The sequence below is a fragment of the Manis pentadactyla genome, chromosome 12 (genome assembly GCF_030020395.1).
Source record: "Manis pentadactyla isolate mManPen7 chromosome 12, mManPen7.hap1, whole genome shotgun sequence".
Taxonomy (NCBI): Eukaryota; Metazoa; Chordata; class Mammalia; order Pholidota; family Manidae; genus Manis; species Manis pentadactyla.
Window position 1 is genome coordinate 3,865,706 of NC_080030.1, and position 20,774 is coordinate 3,886,479.

Sequence of the window (20,774 nt, forward strand, 5' to 3'; positions counted from 1 at the left end):
CAGGGAAAGTTGGTGATGCCAGCCCCAGCCCAGCTCTCTCCATCCCAGGCTGGCCTTTCAGTCCCCCAATGAGGGGACGCTGGTGACAGAGGAGGCAGGTGGCCTGGGGTTCCTCTGCCTCTCCCCAGGGTCCAGCATCTCTCCTCCAAGCGGCCCAGTGTGCACCGCTCACATCTGGGATCTGGGTGCCCACAGCTGTTCTCAGACACGTCCCTCCAGAGGAGCACGACGCCCCCTCCAGAGTGGGTCGGAGGGGTGTGGGAGTGAGCCAAGGTGCGTGCTCCAGGCCAAGGGGGCATCCAGGCCAGGGCTACCCTCGAGAGAACAGGGATCCGGGGGGCCACGCCCTCCAGGGACCATTCACACAGGCCCTGGGCGCTGACTGCCCTGTTTTGAGCAGAGCAGGCACAGAGAAGGTGCAATGCGGTCCGAGGCTTCAGGGTGGCCACGTGAAGCCATGAGGCACCCTGAAGGGTTTCAGGCAATCAGACCAGGTCTTTCTGGAGCTTCTGTGATCTGACCAGGCCTAGGGCCTACACTGACGTGACCCTGTCCCTTTGAGGATCACAGGCCACTGATGCCATTTTAATTAATTGCAGTGATTAATAAGCCCAGCATGCTCACTCTGTGTCAGGCACTGTTCTTTTCTTTTTTTAATGGTAAAATTATACAAAATTCACCATCTCAATCATATTAAAGTGCACAGCGCAGCTGCATTAAGTATATTTACATGTCATGCAGCTATCCCCATCCCCCATCTCCAGAACTTTCCATCTGCCCAAATGGAAGTTCTGTCCCCATGAAACACTCCCCACCCCCTCCCCGGGCCCCGGACCCCACCGTCCATTTTCTGCCCCCTATGGCTGTGCCTCCTTTAGGGACCTCCTAGGAGTGGGATCAGATAGGATCTGTCCTGTATCTGGCTTTTTTCACAGCACCGTGTCCTCAAGGTGCATCCATGTTGTAGCAGGTGTCAGAATGTCCTTCCTTCTAATGTTCAGTGTGTGGAAGCACCTCATTGTTTATGCATCCATCTATCAATAGATACTTGAGTTGTTTCTATTGAATAATACCTCTGTGAACATGATTGTACAGATACCTGGTCAAGTCCCTGCTTACAATTCTTTGGGGTATGTACCCAGAAGTGGAATTGCTGGGTTGTATGGTAATTCTGGGTTTAATTTTTTGAGAAACTGTGTTAACCTAAGTAGATTATGCCACATAAAAGAACATGATTCCACAAAAAAAAAATCAAGTCTTTTGCATATTATAATACTTAGTATCCACTACAACCCTAGGACATGAACAGAATCAGCCAGTGTCACTTTCTAGGTGGGAAACAAATAAGTGACTTGCCCAGGGTCCCATGGTTAGTAAGAAGCAAGCAGGTTCGAACCCCAAAGCTGTGTTTATAACCACTAAGCTATGGGGCCTCACCCCATGGAGTGCCTACTATGAGCCAGAAAGCCCTAAAAAATGGAGAGAATGCCAGACAAAAAACTGGGAAGATGTATGCCTCAAATTAACAAAAAATCTAAAAATGTATCATGGAAAATTTTAAACACACAACAGTCTAAAGAGCCTCCATATGGGGGTCACCCTATTCTCTTCCCATGCGCAGATCTCAGTTGTACCCCAACAGCAAATATTTCAGTATCTCTAAAATACAAAGACTCCAGTAACATAACCTCAGGACCATTATCACACCTAAAAAAAAAGAGCGGTTCCTTCATATTGCCAAATATCTAGCCAGTGATTGTCTTAAATTTTAAAAACTTGTTTCAATCAGTATTTAAACACCATTCACTTGACAACTGGTTGATGTGATCTCTTAACCTATAGATTCTCCTTTTATCTCTCTCTCTTTTTTTTCTAAGAAATAAGTCAGTTGTATATAGTTTTCAGCCTGAGCTTTGCTGGTGGCATCTTTATGGTATCTTCCCTTTTGCTTTTCAAAAGTCTGAGATACTCACATAAGATAAAGTTCACCTTTAACTGCCCATGGCTTTTCACTCATCTCTGTTGGTTGGGTCACCAACTGGATTCACAGATGTGTTCATTTTATTTTTGTTTTTAAGGCTATCTTTATGTTTTCAATGTTGCTTTATAATTACACATTTAATTACATAAAATAGTCACGTGGTTGCAAAGTCAAATATATAAAACAAGGTATATTTTTAAGAGTCTAGCTTCTATCTCTGTCCCTTTCATCCTACTTCTTCCCTCTATAGGTAACCTTTTAAAAAATGTTGTGATTTATCTTTTCATAAGCTGGTACACACAACAATGTAACAGGGAATTGGGCTGATCTGTATGTTCAACAAAGACAGGGCCAGCAGGGAATCGAATGCTAAGGCAATTTTGCATCCTCTGAGGCCTTTGCGGGTGCTTGAACTCTGTGCCTAAGATTCTTTTTCCCTCTTTCCTCCTAGTTAATCTTTACTTTAGCTGCCAATTCAATGGCTTTGTCTTCAAGGAAATATTTTTAGACTTTCCGAATAATAATTCCAAGACATGAACCCCTCACTTGCCACAATGGATCACCTTTACAGTTAACAATTTAATTACATGATTGGTTGTTCCACATCTGTCTCTGTCCCCAGATAGAGCTCCAGGAGGACAGCAATATTTGTCTTGCTCAACACTGAATCCCCAGCGCTGAGCTCAGTGCCTGGCTCATGAAAGGCCCTCTTACTGATGACTATTACATCTAGCAAATGCATCTATTGCATACATGAAAGAACAAATAAATCATGAATAAATGATGTTGGCTTTAGGCTCTTCCACAGCCTCCTAACTTCTCCAGCTCTGGTAAATGTGACTTTACGGGCTGTCCTCCTTTCCCCAGGATTGATGAGAAGCGCGGGGAGGCCTGAACACTAAACCCTTGAATTCTGTAACGGTTTTATTTATTCACAAAAGCGGGTAGTCGGCAGGTGGCGCCACTAACCCCGCTGGCGCCCCTTGCCGGGTTGGGCGGGGTCAGGGCTGGGGGCGGAGGGAGGAGCGGAGGGGGCGGGGCCGGATGCTGCGGCGCAGCTGAGCCTGTGCGGCCGAGAACGTCCCCGTCGCCTCCGGCCCCACCTCCCAGGGCGGGACGTGCGCGCCGATTGGTCAGTGCGGAGCAGAGAAAGTCGTGAACGACCCGCTGCAACCGTTGACCAAAGAGGAGCTCGAGGCGCTGATCGGCGCGGCCGGGCGACCGGGGACAGAACGAGCGGAGGTGCCCGCGCGGCTGCCTGGACCAGCCGCGGGTCAAATAGGCACGACAGGTCGGTGGGGCCGGGGGCGCAGTTCGCGGGCCGGCAACGGATTCGAGGCACTAGCCTGGCCCCGCGCGGGACGGCCGGGCTCGGACCCTCGACCTCAGCCGTGGTAATTCCCGTATCGGGGGCGGCGGGAGATGCCCGGGTCCGGCGCCAGTGGGTGCCTCCTCGTGCCTTGGTTTCCCCGTCTGTGAAACCGGGTCATCCCAGCGCCAACCTAACGGGACTGTTGGGAGGGTTCAGGGGGTAGCGGGCGAGCAGAGCGTCCTGCGCACAGTAGGCGGCCAGTAAGTGGCCAGCGTCCTTCCCCAGCCTCCTGCGCGGGGCTCAGCCTGGAAAATAGTACATTTTATAACGACCCAGGCGCTGTGTACAAGGGACTTGCTTAACGGAGTGCCTGGCTGTTAGTGGGGGCGCAAACAGGGCAGCCAGAATTTATAGGATGAACTCATTTAGTCCCCTAGGTTCCCTGTTATACAGGTGAGGAAATCAAGGCTCAGAAAGGTCGTCTTTTGTCCGGGGCCACACAGCAAATAAGAGCAGAGCCAGGATTGGAACCTGGCCTCCTGTGCAGGGCTGTGCAAATACTGAAGGGTATACAGGAGCCTCTCTGGTGGGGGAAGGGAAGTGGATGCTTTTCACAAGTTCTGCATTTATCCTAAAAAATAGTAACAGCATTTATTGAGCACTTACTGTGTGCCAGGCACCCACTGTACCTTGTCTCATCAAACCCAACAGCTCTGTAAGCCGATGATGGTTGTTAGAATAAGAGCTGATAATTATCGACTTCTGGCTGTGTATGGATATGTGAGCTGGATAGCATCGTGACCCCCATTTTACAGATGAGAAAGCCCAGGCTCAGAGGGTGAGGCAGCTTGCCGGAGGTGACACGGCGGGGATTAGGGCCCTCTGACTCCTCTTCCCACTGTTTCCTGCCCTCAGGAAAAGGAAGATCAATTCAGGCTGTGGGGCTCCAGCACCACTCCAGAGGGTCCTAGTCAAGGGCAAGCTTTGCTGGAGGAACTGCACCTGGGGGCGCCTTCTCGGGAAGCCCACCAGCTGTCAACTTATTTGACAAAGGAGAAGGAGGAGGCCCAGAGAGGCAAAGTGACTTGTCCGAGGACACACAGCATCAGTGAACGAGTCAGAGCTTAAAAGAAGCCAGATTTCTTGAGTCCCAGACGCACTCACTGGACTAAGTTGAAACCCTAGTATTGTCCTTTCTGAGCTGTGTGACCTTGGGCGAGTAGCTGCCTCTCTCCAAGTCTCAGTCCCTTCACCTGTCAAATGAGGGTAATGATTGGCTTTGTGTCACATGTTTGTTGTGAAGACTCAGTGAAATCCATCTGCTGGGCATTGAGCCAAGTCTGCCTGAGGCCTTGGCGCACTCCCATCCCAGCAGTCCCGGAGCCCAGACCAGCCGGCAATCACCCTATCCTTGCATCCAGACTTGAGTTTGGCCTCTTCTAAGCCCAGGCCTCTGTGGTTCGCATGGACCTCTAGCCTCTGAATGTATTTGATTCCTGCTATGGGCACCGGCAGACCAGGTTCTGGGGGGTCAAAAGACCTGGTTCTCCCACCCTGCTCGTATACAGAGCAGGCGCTCAGAAGTGAATACGATAACTCTGTGCCAGACACAGGGCCAGGCTCTGGGGATGGCAGAGAGCAGGTCCACCCCTGCCCTCCTATGTGGAGCTCACTGAAGAGCGCGAGACAGACTTGGTCACACAAGCAAATGAAGAAGTCAGAGCACTGCAGAGAGGGACACATTCTGGGAGGGTGACAGCATGGACACAGTGGCCCTTCGGCCGGGTGGTCAGAGAAGGCCCCGGCGGGGAGGTGGCTTTGAAGGGAACACTTATGAAACTGTTTATAGTTTAGGGAATGTAGCGCAGTCCCTGGCATTCGGTTGGCATTTAATGGCCAGTAGCTGCTCTTAGTATTTTGGCAATTTGTAGGGTCTTGTGTTAGCAGATTTACCAGTGTTTTTTTTTTAGCCCTGATAGATATACAGGATCAATGATGATTCTTGTAATGTCCAGGCACTTGCAAAAATGTTAAGTTGCTCCTTGGAGGGGCAGGAGGAATGGGTTCCCCTCTGTATGAATTCCCATGGATGGCCCAGCGGCTTCCCTGGTGACCTCTGAGCTGGAAGTTCTGGGTCTCAGGAGGAACAGCAGCACACACACCATGGCAGGCCCTGCCACTGCCCCTTTGATGTTATCTTGGTCACACAGCCTTCCTCCCAGCAACTCCTGCCTCTGGGCTGATATGGGCTTATCTGGCCCACAGAGGCTCAGAAGGGCACGTTGGGCCGGGAGGGCTTCTGGCTGAGCTATGCAAGGGCGGTGATCCATCAGCAGAGGGGCCTGGTGCAAAAGTTAGTCAATGACTTCTGCTGCTCCTACCCTCCCTTCTCTCCTTGGGGCTCAAATTTTGACTGATAGGGGTTGGTAGAAGCTGCCTGGGGGCTGGGGGTACCTTGCTGAGTGTTTCTGGGGCCTCTGGACTCTAGCTCCCGGAGATAAGGGCTTGAGCATGAAATAAGTTGGGGCCAGAGGCTCCTGTGTCGGCTTTGCGGGGGCATTTGGTGAGGCCCCTGTTACTTTTGTGAAATTTTCAGAGGCAATCACATGTGTCTTGCTGGCTGGTTCTGGGATGGAAGAGTAGGTGGCCAAGAGTTCCTTCTAGCTGGTGAGACCCTGGGGCTGGGGGCAGAACTGCCTAAGTCACCCTCCGAGAGCAGACTTGAGGGTGCTGCCAAAGGCTCCCTCTGTCTTCCTCTGCCTGTCTTTGGGGACACAGGCACATCTTAGGGCAGCTGGTCGGGGGAGGGCAAGGCGCCAAGGTCTTCCCCAGCCTGGGCCACTTCCTTGAGGGCCGTGAACCAGAGGCTCAGGGTGACTCCCCGTCCTGGTCTGTCGGGCCATGTTTCCAGCTCACTTCTGACCCAGGAAGGGCAGGCTTGGTGCCCTGAGCCAAGCCCCAGGAGTCCAGTCAGTGGAGGGTGAGTTCTCTGCAGGGCTGGCAGGCATGACCCTGACCCCTGACCCAAGCACAGGGCCTGCCACACAGCAGCTGTTAGGTACCATTGCTGCATCTCGAAAGGTGATGGGGGGCTGGTGGCCTGTGAGTTTTGAAGCCTGGACCTGGCTGGCGTTGCTTAGGGGAGTTAGAATGTAACCCGGCAGGCCTCTGCTGTGTGCCAGGTCTGGGCTGAGCGGAACCCTCACAGCCCTCTACCAGTCCTGTCATGCAGATCGGGCAACTGAGGCTCAAAGAGCTGGATTCAAGCCCTTCTTGGTGCCCCTCAACCTCCCCACTCGCCTCTCCTCAGGCTCCTGGGACCATGGGCCTCGGGCCCTGAGGACACAGGGCGTCTTGCGGCCACGAATGCAGGACTGCTACCACCTCCCCCGCAGCATGTGTGACTGCTCCAGCAGCCCCGCCCTCTCCAAGGTCGCGCAGGCCACTGCACAACCACCCCAGGGCGTGGCACACGTGAAACCAGACGATGACCATCCACAGAATTTCCAGGAGAAATGGCCCGGGTCCCTCACAGAGGTACCCTTGCGAGCTGAGGGGGGAGTGGGCAGAAGGGAGGAAGGCAGGCCTGGGGCTGGGGAGGGGACCGCCCTGGAGGGTCCCGGGGGGCTGGGGAAGCAGCTTCTCTGCGGGGCGGACCTCCCTCCTCCCTAGGGATAGAGCCTCTCCTGGGCCTGAGGTCCCAGACCCGACAGGCCCTGTACCCCTCCCTGTTTTGGTCCCTTGGTGAGCCGGGACGGCCGCCCTACCACCTGGGGAAGGGCAGTCCTGGCAGAGGGCACAGCAAGTGCAGAGGCTGCGAGGCCAGACAGGCGTGGTGCTGTGGAGGCAGCCTGGGTGGCTGGGGTGGCGCAAGTGAAAGGAGAAGCGTGGCCCCGGAGGGGGTGGAAGCAGCCACTGGGCCACTACGTGGTATGTGGGCAGCACCCGGTGGGCACAGCCTGCCTCCTCCCTCCCCTCGTTGGCAGGGGGCAGCTGAGCTGCAGGGTAAGGTCCCTAGGCTGTGGTGAGGCTCCCGGAAATGCCCTTGGCCAGCCTGGGAACTGGGCTCTTAGGAGAACAGGAGGCTGAGAGGGACCCTCCTGCCTGCGGCTCCAGCCACACGGGCCTCCTGTGCTGATGGTCCAGGCCCCGCCCTCCCCCCCTGCCCCGGAGCGAGCACGCTCCCTGCCTCCCTCCCCTCCCCTCCTGACGTGGGTCCACCTGCTCACTTGGTCTTCCTCTCTGCCGCCTCCTCCTCAAGACCATGCCCGCCCTGACCATCACCCCCTGTCGTAGCACCCCCCACTAGCATGGGAGCTCGGGGGGCGCTGGCACCCTTTGTGTTCCCTCGCCTGAGTTTTATGAGTGAAGCCCTTCCCTGTCCTAAGGACCCTTGGGCCCTGGGGCAAGACTTCTGGGTTCCAGCCCTGGCTTTGTGGGGGCCTCGCTGTGTGTAAGTTCACACAGTTGAGGCAGCCCCTCTGTGTCCTCAGTGGCCCCATCTGTAAAATGGGGGCCCCTGGCAGGCCTGGCTCATCACAGGCTCAACAGGCATTTGCAGGAAGGAGAGGACAAAGGCCGGTCCTGCCGGCCACTGCTGCTGACCCACATTGCAGAGGGTCTTCAGGGCCTGGACGTCCGCCCCGGGCCCAGGCAGGCAGGCAGGGTCCCCTCAGCAGCCCCTTGCCCCTGTCCCCACAGTGGCTGAAGAACCTGGGGCGTCTCAGGGAGAAGCAGACCCTGTGCTGTCAAACACTGGGCATCCTGTTGAGCTGGCTGCTGGCCGCCACCTTGGCCTGGCTGTGCCTGAGTGGGGCCCAGGACCACCTGCGGCTGCTCCGCTGGCTGTTGGCCGTGGCCGTCATCGCCCTCACCATCGCCCTCTTCACCCTCTGCATCCTCCGCACTGGTGAGTGGCTGCCAGCCAGACAGCAGGCACTGGCCGGCTCTGGCTCCTGGCAGTCAGGCTGGGGGCTTAGGTGGTGGCCCGGGGGCGCTCCCTGCCTGCCTCTGCTGACTGCCCTGGGTGGGGTGGGAGCAATTCCTGGCGGCTCCTGGAGCTCCAGGTCCCAAGCCTGACTGAGGGCGCCAGGGCAGCCCTCAGGCGGGTGTGAGCCTCTGCTCTGAGCAGACATGGGCACCCGGTCACCAGTGCTGAGGGCAGGCCCCGCCACCCATGAGCCCCCGAAAGCAGCTGGAGCAGGGGAGTGGGGAGAGGGTGAAGAACAGGCAGAGACAGAAGCCGCTGGGACTGCAGAGACTGCTGCTGGGCTGGGGGCTCTTGGTCCAGCTCCTGGCAGGCATCTGAGCCCTCCATCAGAGAGAAATGGTGCCCCAAAGTCTCACCCCTCAGGTATCGCCACTGTTGTCCAGCTATGGGGGCGCCCACCTGCCCCCAAGCAGTATTTTTTTGTTGTTGCATCTTCCAGCTTATAAACATTTTCTGATGCAAATAGAGTGCAGCCAGAGGGCTGCTCTGCGCTCTGCCGGGCTCCGCTTTGCTAATGGCCTTTACAGAGGAAGGCAGTCACCCAGCAGCCGTGTGCGTGCACTGAGTTTACCTGACTAATCGCTTTTGACGGATGCTGGGATTCTGTCCAGTGTGGGTGTTCTGCTTGCCTGCCTTTTTTGGCTGTTATGACCAGTGCTCTGGGCACCACCTGTGCAAATGCTTCTTGGCATTTGCTTGGTCAAAGAGTATGACACTGATTAAAAAACATCCTTATTCGAGCAGTTGTGGGTTCACAGCAGAAATCGAGCAGGAAGGGCAGGGTTCCCCTAGGCCCTCCCCCATCAGTGTGGCAGAGTGGCGTGTTTGTCACCATCGGTGAGCCTGCACTGATGTGGCATCATCGCCATGAGCCGTAGTTGACATTAGGGTCCCCTCTTGGTGGTGCCCTGTTTGTGGGCTTGGACAGACTGTGTGACACCCAGCCACCATTATGGGGTCACACGGAGTAGTTCCACTGCCCTAAACATCCAGCGAGCTCCACCTATTCTCTCTCCCTCCCCGAGGCCCCGGCAGCCACTGATCCTTTTACTGTGCCCATAGTCTTGCCTTCCCCAGGATGTCCTGGAGTTGGAATTCTACAGTGGGTAGACCTCTCAAAGTGGTTCCTTTCACTGAGTAATAGGCATTTAAGGTTCCTTCTTGTCTTTTCATGGCTTGAGAGCTCATTTCCTTTTAGTGCCAGCTCCCCATTGTCTGGATGCAGGGCAGTTTATTTACCCTGTCATCTACTGAGGGGCATCTTGCTGGCTTCCAGGCTGGGGGAGTTATGTGCCCCATTGACATTTTAATCCCTTGCAAGAGGCCACCTGCTCCACTCCCACGTGTGGGAGGCACAGGGCGCTCTGCTTCATTTTGCAGGGCCTGCATGCGTGGGGAGCCTGCCTGGGAGGGGAGGGAAAGCGGGGGTATGTGTACAGCCTGTGGGAGAAATGCCTGGATGCTTTCTCCACCCCTGGAAGTAAGTGCCCAGTCCTGGTTTGGGCTAAAATGGGTGCCACAGGGGCCCAGTTTTCCTCCCGTGGGGTTGGAGGCCGGTTGGCTGGCCCTCCCTCCCACCTCTGCACTGTCCCCAGGACAGGGTCTGCTGCCATTGCAAGCTGTTCTTGGAGTGGAGGAACACCCACCAGACGGTGTATATAAAGATTCAAAAACCAAGGAGCACGCGCAGCTGGCTGGGAGACTCCGGAAGAAGGTGGCAGAGGAGATACCTGTGTGAAGGTCCGCCGGGCAGGGCCAGAGGCATCTGGTGATGCCCCCTGGGGCATATACCTTCCGAACTGAATTGCCTTCTGCCCTTCCGAATGCCACACCACCCCGAATGAATAAATGGCGCCCTTTCCGGACAAAATGGACTTGTCAGGTACATGTATGAACTGAGGCCTCAAAGTGAGGGACCCGGGACACCCCTGGAGTCAGGGACCACATAGAGGTTAAAAAAAAAAGAAAAGCCCTTGGCTGGTTTTGAGGGATCTGTTCGAAACACCCCCAAAGAAGCAAAATCTTTGTTTTCCAGTGAAGAGCAGAGAGCTGGGTTATATAATAAATGGTTTAAAATAAATATACACCAGAAGGACAGCTTCCATTTACTTTGCATCCACCATGAGGCAGATACCACGCCGGGCCCTTCACACTCACTGCTACCTGATGTCACATCTCTGGGGGGGGCGGTGTGCCCCGGTTCTGAGCCTTCAAAGGCATCCCCTCTGGCTCTCACTACAGTCCTTTGCAGGAGAAATGGCCATCACCTCCATTTTACAGATGAGAAGATGGAGGCCCTGAGCAGGGAAGCCTTTAAGGTCCCACAGCTCTAGGAAGTGGTGGGGGTTGACCACCCATCTGCATGGGCCCCTTTGTTCCAGAAAAGAACAACTTGTCATTCATTGAGACCTCAGCCTTGGACTACATCAACGTAGAGGAAGCTTTCAAGAACATCCTCACAGGTGATCCCAGGACCTGGCCGGTGTAAGATAAATTCCAATAAATTCCGACCGAAGTAAGCAGGCGAAGAGAGGCAACAAAGGGCCCGGCAGTTTATTTGAACGCAATCCCCGGGTGATATTCCACCAGTCTGGAAATTACAGGCCAGGGAAGTCACACCCAACAGGGCAGGCAGCAAGTTTTTAAAGAAGGCAGGGGGAGGGAGGGCAAAGGTGTACATTGGCGCGAGGATTGGCTCCTCTAGGGTACGTGGGGGTCTCTCATTGGCCTTTGGCCGGGTACTGGAAGGTCACCACTAATCCTTTAGCTTGGGGAAAGGGCTCTAGTTGGGAGGGTTATGTGATTAGGCTCTGGAATGTGGGCGGACCGGAACCTGTTGGTCTCTTCGCCTCATTTGGGGAGGCCTGAGCTTGTCCATCAGGCTCACCCCTTCCCCTGATGCCTTCCGCCTAACATTCCAGGCTTTTGGTCATAATGGGTGACTACTCGATCTGGCTACTTCCGGCTGACAAGGGGCGTCGGGGGAGGAGGGGGCGGGGGTTTAAGGCTGGTTGATGGCCAGAGGCTCAGTCGGGAGGGGCAAGTACTCGCCAGCAACAGTTGATTAACTTTTATGTGTGAAATTTCTGCTATGTCCTGTTGGAGGAACTTGAAAACACACAGGGCGATTAAGAGTAAACCACAAACTGTTATTAAGGGGCCTAGAAGAGGCATTAGCCAGGCCATTATGGGAGACTGAAGCCACCCATAAGGGCCGCCTTCAGGTACTCGTGTTTTGTGGAGGTCTTTTTGTAATTCTTGCAGTTTTTTTATGCTTTGCTCTACGACCCCAGACTCATTGATAGAGTAGCAGCATTCTTCCTGCAAGAAAATACAGGTTCTGCCCTTTTCTGCAGTAAGCAGATCTAAGGCCCGCTGATTTTGAAGGGTGACCTGGGCAAGGGAAGTAAGTTGTCGCTGGAGGGAAATAAGGGAGGTTGAGGTTTCTCCCAAGGTTAGGCTCACTCTTGTCTAATGCTGCCAGTTGACTTGCTAGACCCTGAGAGCTCACTAAGCTATGGCCTAACGCTCCTGCCCCTGTGGCGGCCGCGGCCACCGCAGTAACTAGAATCACTCCCACCAGCACCGGTAGAGAAACCGCCCTCTTCTGTCTAGTGTTTTGAGATATAGACCATTCGTCTAGTGCCTGTCTTACTTCAGGTTTGCTGTACAAAGTTAGTTGGGGCACCAGCATTACTGAAAAGCAGGGTCCTACCGTGGTGCTGTTGATGCATTGGGTAAGCGTGTTGTTGCACCAGAAAAATCCACCTCCTTGAAGGGAGATTGGAGTGTCTACAGTCACCGGTCGTCCGCATTGGCTTCCCATTGGCCATTCTGAGATAGTGGAACGCTGGGTCAGGTAGCAGGTTAGCGGGGACGATGGCTCTTCGCGCCGTTTTCTGGTGGCCCTGGACTTATGCCGAGCTTTGGGCTCAAGGCTTGTTTTCCACATCGGTACCTCGTTTAAAGGGAGGCCGCAGTCTTTTTCAGAGTTTACTGGTTGAGCCTGGAAAAAACTAATGGGAACTGCAGCCACCGGGGGGCGTTGGAGGGAGGCGCAAAGGAAACAATTAGACACATTGCTGAGGATATGTGAAGCATTAAGAAACTGCACGGTTTCTCTAATGACTCTGGCCCAGGAAAGTTGTGTTCCTGCTGGTCGTAGAGAGTGGGGGTAGGGGCCCAACTGAATCCTCTGTTTTAGTGCTTGTTCGGTTTTTAAAATATTACCTGATACCCGTGCCTGGGTGTTTAAGACTTTCGTGAGAGTGGTCTTTACAGTGGTCCACTCTCTTTTGATGTCGATCGTGCCCTGTGGAAAGGCTTGACCGCTTTCGTACAGCTTGCCCTGTACTCCTTTTTCCCAGCGTTGGTCCCATGGGTCACTAACGGTAATGTATAGCCTATTTTGTATCTTGGTAAACATTTTGTCATTGGTTCCCCTTGTCGTGTCTTTTACTGCATGGACTTTACATTTGTTTGCTTCAGGATGGCATCCTCCATACATGTCGGACTGGAATGTACATACACTAGAGGTCTGGTCGTAAGGGAAGCATAGCGTTGGGTTTGAGAAGGTATTTAAGATGTCTGTGTATATCGGTATTTGAACTGGTGCCTGACAACCCGCACACAGGCAGTTTTGGGTCCCTACTTCTCGGGCCTCAGTTCCATGAGGAAGGGTTAGGTTAAGCCTGAATTTCCATGCCGAATAGCTCTGCCTGGAGACTTTAGGGTCATCTATTTGGCTGTACTTGACACGACTAACCCACAGCTTAAGAGGACCCACCTCACAAGACACCCACTCATCATGTCTGGGTACCCATTTGAGCCTAGAAAGGTGATACCAGGAGGAGTGCCCGTGTAGTTTGGCTGCTGAGGGCGTAGTGAGGATTACTGTATAAGGCCCTGTCCAGCGGGGTTGGAGAGGTTTTGGCTGGAGTTCTCTTAGGAGCACTTCGTCTCCTGGCTGAAGGATTGCTACGTCTCCTTGGTTGCTGGATGATGTAGGTTGGGGTAGGAGCTGGTCTGTGTGTTCCCTAAGAAGATGCCTCAACAGTGTAAAGGAAGGAAGGTAGGAGGCCAAAGGAGGAGAGGTAGTGGGCAGGCCTGTGTTTAGTAAGAAGGGCCTGCCATACATAAGCTCAAATGCGCTTAGTCCAGCCGGTCCCTGGGGGGCAGCACGCAGCCGAGCGAGAGCGATGGGAAGAAGATCGGGCCACGAGAGCTTTACCTCCAGAGACAGCTTAGTTAGTTGGTCTTTTAGGAGACCGTTAGCCCTTTCGACCTTACCTGACGATTGGGGGTGGTAGGGTACATGGAGGTTCCAGGTGATGTTGAGAGCCTCGGCTGTTAGCTGGGTGACCCGAGAGACGAAAGCAGGCCCGTTGTCCAACTGTAGCGAGGCAGGCAGGCCAAAGCGGGGGATGATACGCGCTACCAATGTCTGTGCCACCACCGAAGCTGTCTCTTGGCTGGTGGGGAAGGCTTCAATCCATCCTGAAAAGGTATCAACCAAAACTAGTAAATACCGGAGCTTTTTATGCTTAGGCATGTGGGTGCAATCGACCTGCCAGTCCTGTCTGGGGATGGTTCCTCGCATCTGGTGGAGGGCCATCCGGGTCTTCAGAGCACCTTGAGATGAGACGTGATGACAAGTGGTACAGCCTCGGTGCACCTCATCTATGACCTTGCAGAGACCATAGGGGGCAAATATGGGGGAGAGAAACCGGTGCATGGCTTCCGGCCCAATGTGTAGAAACCGATGAATTTTGGATATGACATCCCTGCCTTGGGCTTGGGGGAGGGCAATTCGTCCCCCGAGATATATCCATCCCTGATCTCCCAATGTCCCCCCTTGATGTAGAAGTAGTCGTCGTTCGTCAACGGGGTATTGGGGCAATAGTGAGGGGGAAAGAAACAGCACAGAGGGTTGCCCAGACTCGGATGTTAATTTTTGGGCCGTGGCATCTGCCAACGCATTACCTCTGGTTACTGGATCTTTTCTAGTCTGATGTCCCTTACAATGCACGATGGCCACTTCTTTGGGGTCTTGTAGGGCCTGTAGCAGGCGGCTAATAGCCCTACCATTGATAACTGGGGTTCCCTTAGTGGTAAGGAAGCCCCTTTCTTTCCAAATCGCAGCATGAGTGTGTGTAATCAGGAAGGCATATTTAGAGTCAGTATAAATTGTGGCCCTCTTCCCGGCTGCCAGCTGTAACGCCCGGGGAAGAGCCCCTAATTCGGCTTTCTGGGAGGTGGTCCCAGATGGGAGTAGGTTTGCTTCTATCACCTGTGACAGAGTCACCACCGCATAGGCTGCCCTCCGCACCCCATCACTCCCCTTCACCGAGCTTCCATCCACAAAAAAGGTCAAGTCAGGGTCTTCAAGGGGCACGTCCTGTAGGCCTTCTCTAGGTTTCCTAAGAGCCCCTACAACTTCTACACAGGAATGAGTGGGCTGATCTGCCTGATCGCTGATGGGAAGCAAGGAGGCTAGGTTAAGGGGTGGAGAGACTTGTAGGGTTACCTGTGGGTGCTCAATGAATAGAAGATGGAATTCTTGTGCTCTTGAAGGACTCGAGGAGGCCAGGGATTTATGACTCAGAAGATCCTGTAACTGGTGTGGGGAATACACAGTAATGGGCTGTTGGGGGGTTAGTTTCAGGGCTTCCCGGGCCAGACTTCCCGCAGCTGCCAGGGCTCGGAGGCAAGGTTGCCACCCTCTGGCAGTGGTATCTAACTGTTTGGAGAGAAAGGCAACGGGACAGCACCCCGGCCCCACTGGCTGTACCAGCACTCCGGTGGCCACCCCTGCCCTCTCTGCTGTATATAGGGTAAAGGGCTTAGTTAAGTCAGGGAGCATCAACGGTCGGTGGGGAGCGGTGAGAGCAACGCATCTCACAATTGATTGAAAGCAGAAGCTACCTCAGCGGGTGAAGTTAGCAGCCCAGTAGGAGTCTCCGTGGCAGCCGCATAAAGCGATCTGGCCAGAAGGGCACAGTTAGGCACTCAGTGTCTGAAAAACCTTACTAATCCTAGGAAGGATAGTATCTCGGCTCCTGAAGTAGGTGGCAGGAGAGCTTTAATCGCAGCCTCTCAGTCCGCTGTCAGGGCTCTAGTGGTGGGAGTTAGAGCTAGCCCGAGGTATGTAACCTAGGGTAGAGACAGCTGTGCTTTGGCCAGGGATACCCTGTACCCCATGTCTGCCAGGAAATTAAGAAGGGATGTGGTGTCCAGGACCGAGGCCTCCTTTGAGGGGCTGCAAAGTGAAAGATCATCCACGTATTGGAGGAGAGGACTCTCACCCATTGAATGTCGTGAGAGGTCCTCTGCCAGGGCCTGTCCAAAAAGACGGGGGCTATCTCTAAAACCTTGAGGTAGAACTGTCCAGGTTAATTGTCTAGACCGACAGGTGTCAGGGTCTTCCCATGTAAAGGCAAATAGCGGCTGCGAGTCTGAGTGGAGAGGTATAGTGAAAAAGGCATCTTTAAGATCCAGTACAGTAAAATGAGAGGTACCAGAAGGGACCTGAGACAGAAGAGTATATGGGTTAGGCACCACTGGGTGTAAGGGAATAACAGCCTCGTTAATTATTCGGAGGTCCTGAACGAGGCAATATGCTCCAGAAGGCTTTTTTACCGGCAAGATGGGAGTATTGCATGGAGAGTTAGTCGGTACTAAAAGTCCCTGCGGGAGTAGACGATTAACAATAGGCTGTAGTCCCCTTCAGTGAGCCTGAGAAATAGGAAATTGAGGCCGAGAAGGGAAGGGAGATGGGTCTTTAAGGCGTATTAAAACTGGGGTGGGGTGGGTTGCCACCACAGGGATGGAGATGTCCCACACGACTGGATTGACAGCAGTCCAGGGAGTCGGGAGACTCAGGTTACCGTCGTCTAACTCTCATTTGCAGACCAAAGCAATGAGGGAGTTTCTGGTGTTCTGTAAGAATTTAAAAGGTGGGAGGGAAATAGAGGCTCTTAACTTATAGAGCAAATCCCATCCTAACAAAGGGGTAGGACAGGAAGGCATGACTGGAAAGGAATGGGTAAACAGGATGCCTTGGAAGGTGCAGGCCACCGGGCCCGTCTCTAAAGGCTTGGAGAGGGTTCCCATGACCCCAACTACAGAGACCTTGGCAGGGTTTAAAGGCCCTTTAAAGGCGGGGAGAACAGAGTAGATAGCCCCCGTGTCCACCAAGAAGGAGATGGACTTACCCGCTACCCACAGCTTGGCCCTGGGCTCTGCAAGGGTGATCAGGGTGTCCGAGTCCAGGCGTCTTCAGTCTTTGAGGATGCCCAGCAGGTCTGAAGGGTAGTCCTTTGAGGGCGTCCGCCCCCTATGGGGCTCTGCCGCCAGAGGCGGACCACCCCCGAGTGCACAGTCTACTTTCCAATGACCTCGCTTACCACAGCTGGGGCACAGTCTGGTCGGTCTGCGTGGTTGGTTGGGGCACTTCCGTGCCCAGTGCCCTTCTTCGCCGCACCGAAAGCAAGGGCCTGGAGGTTCAAGTCGATCTTCAGGGACACCCCGACGATTTCCACGAGCCGGCCGCAGAGCAGCTGTGATGGTGCGGGTCTGTTCTGCCATTCGGGCAGCTGACCTCCTCTTGCTCTCGTCCTCTTGGGCATGAAAAACTTTAAATGCCATATCTACCAGGTCTCCTAGAGGGGTCTGGGGGCCATCCTCAGCCTTTTTAAGCTTGCTCCTGATGTCGGGAGCTGACTGAGTTATAAAATGCATGGCCAGGAGAGAGGACCCTAATGCTGAGGCCGGGTCAATCTTAGTAAAAGCTCCTAGAGTTTCTTTTAGGCACTTGAGGAATTCTGACGGGTTCTCATCAGGCTTCTGGGTAATTTCTCTAAGCTTATCATAATTGATAGCCTTTTGGGCAGTTGAGTTCATACCTACCGATAAGTAGCGGATCATGTGGTCCCGGCACGCCTCACCCTCTGGAGTATTATAATCCCACATGGGTTTCTGTAGAGGAACAGCTTCCCTGCCCATAGGTTCCCGTTCATCTGTGGCAAGGGCCTCATTGGCACAGTGCTGTGCTGCTGGTGTGACACGGTCATATTCCTCCGGGGTTAGAGTGGATTGGAGGACTATATGCACATCATGCCAGGTGAGCTTGTAGGCTCGAGTGAGGTATTTAAACTGCTTAGCGAACATTACAGGGTTGGAGGAAAAGGACCCCAATCGCTGTTGTACTTGGGACAAATCTGCCAGAGAAAAAGGGACATGAACTTGCATTACCCCTTCAGCTCCCCCTACCTCCCTCAGAGGAGCCATCAGGTGAGTTTGAGACCGCTGCGACTTAGAGTGGGTTACAGGAGGGCTAGACCATTTGGGCGCCAGCCGTGGTGAGTAAGATGGCGGGTTTAAAAGAGGGGACGGATAGGGCGACCTTGGCAGTGGGGGATATAACTTGGGAATCGACGCAGAGTTTGAAGGCAGGGGGACTGGGGTATAGGGGAGGGCAAAGGTGTACATTGGCGCGAGGATTGGCTCCTCTAGGGTACGTGGGGGTCTCTCATTGGCCTTTGGCCGGGTACTGGAAGGTCACCACTAATCCTTTAGCTTGGGGGAAGGGCTCTAGTTGGGAGGGTTATGTGATTAGGCTCTGGAATGTGGGCGGACCGGAACCTGTTGGTCTCTTCGCCTCATTTGGGGAGGCCTGAGCTTGTCCAGCAGGCTCACCCCTTCCCCTGATGCCTTCCGCCTAACAGCCGGCCCACTGCGGGTGGGCGGGGAGGGCACAAGCCACCGGGAGGGAAAGCAGCCACTAAACTCATTCCTTAAACATGCCAGTCTGGACAGGACAGACAGGGCATGCGCCATGGGAGGCAGCCCAGATCCCGCCCCTGCTGGGACTCAGGACCCAGAGACCCCATTGACCCAGCTCTCGCAGGTGGGCCCTGCCATGGCTGCGGCAGAGAACAGCCCGCTGGGGTGGCAGGTGGCCTCGGAGGGGCCTCTGATCTTAGGCTGAGGCCGGGCAGGGGTGCAGTTGTGATCAGATGTGTGTCCCACCCTTGCTGGGTACACAACCAGCGCTGGATGAGCAGTGGGGGCCTCCAGGAGCCCAGCCCCAGCCCCGGCCGTTCTCCTGTGGGGATGGGGGGACGCAGGGCATGGGGGGCCTTTAGGCAGGCTTCCACTCAGCCTTGGGTCCGCAGTGTGCTCACCCCCTGCCTTCCGGTTGCAGAGATCTACCGCATCGTGTCACAGAAGCAGATTGCCGACCGCGCAGCCCACGACGAGTCCCCCGGCAACAACGTGGTGGACATCAGTGTGCCGCCCACCAGCGATGCGCAGCGGCCCAGCAAGCTGCAGTGTTGCCAGAGCCTGTGAGCGCGCCCTGCCCTCCGCGCGCCCCTCCAGGCCCAGGTGCTCTGCCCCTCCGCGACTGGCCCTGCTCCCTGTCAGGCCAGCCGCTTGGCAGGGCCCAGGAAGAACGGAGTGGAGCGGACCCTGCTGTCCTGCCAGGGAGCTAGAAGCCCCGCGTGCACGTCAGCGGGGAGAGCGGCGGACAGGCAGGGCCGCCCAGGGTCCAGGAGGATGGGGCACAGAGCAGGCCCCTCCAGTTTGCTGCTGCAGACTCCAGGGAGCGCGCGATCGCCTCCTGTCTGTCTGGTCGGTTGGCCCCACTGGTCCCCACTCCCTACCCGCAGCCCTCCCGCAGGCTGCGGGCTAAAGAGCACGGCTCCGCGGCCCCGGCAGGTGGACACTTTTGGCCGGGCACCCACCCCCAACGCACAGCCAGCACCGGCGCAAGCCTGCGACCTCCGAGGAGCAAATGGATTCAGCTCCAGCTCCTGCCTGTAGATTTCTGCGGGGAGAAGAGCCCTCCTTCCCCACTCCTTCTGCACGCGGCGCACTCTCCACCCCCCGCCCTGCCCTCTGTCTTGTCCCTCATCTGGTCAGGAACCTGTTTGCAAGTGAAGCAATATCTCCATGTTTTTTTTGTATATACAACTGCTCCTGTAGCCTTTGGTTTTTTGTTACAGTAGAGAGACACAGATTCTTTATACACTTTGTAAGATTTACGCTAAACCCCAGCTCTCGATCTCTTATTTACCCTGCACTGTCGCCCTGATGCCCCTGTTCTCTCGCCGGTTACTAAAATGCATAATCCGACTTCCTGTACAGAAACGTGTGCTGCACTGCGCTTTTGTCTTCTTTCTCCACCGGGCGACTCTTCTGGAGCCAGGGCTCCTGCTGCACATGCCCTGCGGCCGCCACCCTGGCTCAGCCCCTGAGGGGCTAGGCCCGGGAGTCTGGCCTCTGGACAACACACAGGCCCCCTGAGCTGACCAGGGGATCCCGGGGTGGGTGAGCGTCGGGTGGGCCCTCTCCAAGCTGCCCTGTGCTGGGCCTGTATCCCACTGCCTGGGCCTAGGGCTGCCAGCCGCCGGAGCCTTGGGCACCCCTGGGAATGGGTGAGCAGAGAGCTGGATTATATAATAAATGATTTAAATATACACCAGAAGGACAGTTTCCATTTACTTTGCATTCACCATGAGGCAGATACCACACCAGGCCCTTCACACTCACTGCTACCTGATGTCCACACCTCTGGGGGGGTTGCGTGCCCCGGTTCTGAGCCTTCACAGGCATCCCCTCTGGCTCTCACTACCATCCTTTGCAGGAGGAATGGCCATAACCTCCATTTTACAGATGAGAAGACGGAGGCCCTGAGCAGGGAAGCCGTTAAGGTCCCACAGCTCTAGGAAGTGATGGGGGTTGACCACCCATCTGCATGGCCGCAGGCTGAATCTTCCTGCTTCCCTTTCCAGGAGGACTCAGGAAAAGATGCAGGATCTGGTGGTGCTAATAATGGCCCCCACTTCTTGAGCATTTTCTGAGCTTTTTACGTTTGGGAGTTCTCTGCATTGGGCCACATTTAATAGAGCATCCCTGGAAGGTGGATGTGGAGTTTCTCACTGACCCCATTTGCAGACAGGTATGCCAAGGCTCAGAGCAGTGGGGCCCCTCACCCAAAGTCACACATCCCTCATGCGTGTAGCACCGTGACTGGCCGTTCTGTTGTTTTCTGCATGAATCCCTGCCTGGTTTGTGGCTCACCCAGAGAGGAAGAAAAACCCTGTCTGCCCCAGACTCGAAGAGCCAGGGGAAGCCAGCTGTGGTTGTGGATGGAACAGCGAAGGGCAAAGCCCAGAGGTGATGGTGGCTAAGCCATGCCTAGAGGCATGGGAAGTTCGCATGACTCATCGACTTCATGATTCAAGAATCCATGGGTTCACCAGTGGAGGAGCAGAGGGGTAGGAGGGAGGCAGTGAGAAAGATGAATGGGGTTTGGTGGGCTATAGAAACAGGACCGTTCCCTAGTGCATTAGGTCTGCTGGTGCTCAGGCCCATTCTGGCCTCTGCAGCTACTTACTCTTGCAGGCCCTGCACCCGTCTCTCCCAGGTCAACCCTAGAGACGATGTAAAGAGGCTCCAGGATACGCCATTATGAGAAGAGAAAGCCA

At 54.9% G+C, this 20,774-nt stretch overlaps 2 protein-coding genes and 1 long non-coding RNA gene across 3 annotated transcripts in view; all 3 read left to right on the forward strand.

The window, feature by feature from the left end:
- Positions 1-19,439, forward strand: part of RAB11B (RAB11B, member RAS oncogene family) — a 29,117-nt gene extending 9,678 nt beyond the window's left edge. Inside the window, exons 4-5 of the mRNA XM_057489722.1 lie at positions 10,665-10,745; positions 18,488-19,439. Coding sequence (XP_057345705.1) covers positions 10,665-10,745; positions 18,488-18,633 — 227 coding nt within the window. The 3' untranslated portion in view covers positions 18,634-19,439. The remainder of the gene's footprint in view (positions 1-10,664; positions 10,746-18,487) is intronic.
- Positions 458-6,971, forward strand: MARCHF2 (membrane associated ring-CH-type finger 2). The gene is made up of 4 exons (XM_057489527.1): positions 458-481; positions 3,092-3,272; positions 6,604-6,830; positions 6,966-6,971. The coding sequence occupies exons 1-4, from the start codon at positions 458-460 to the stop codon at positions 6,969-6,971; spliced, it is 438 nt and encodes a 145-aa protein (XP_057345510.1).
- Positions 7,682-10,649, forward strand: LOC130680001 (uncharacterized). The gene is made up of 3 exons (XR_008992991.1): positions 7,682-9,763; positions 9,879-10,165; positions 10,535-10,649. It is a non-coding gene; the product is annotated as an uncharacterized LOC130680001 (long non-coding RNA).
- Positions 19,440-20,774: the final 1,335 nt, after the last annotated feature.

What these genes read in the sequence shown, in the direction of transcription:
- MARCHF2 (XM_057489527.1), top strand. Translation starts at nt 458, where the DNA reads ATGAGGCACCCTGAAGGGTTTCAG. An exon ending in GGCACCCTGAAGGGTTTCAG is followed by an intron (nt 482 to 3,091) that starts GCAATCAGACCA and finishes CCCACCTCCCAG; the next exon opens with GGCGGGACGTGCGCGCCGAT. An exon ending in GGGTCAAATAGGCACGACAG is followed by an intron (nt 3,273 to 6,603) that starts GTCGGTGGGGCC and finishes GCCTCTCCTCAG; the next exon opens with GCTCCTGGGACCATGGGCCT.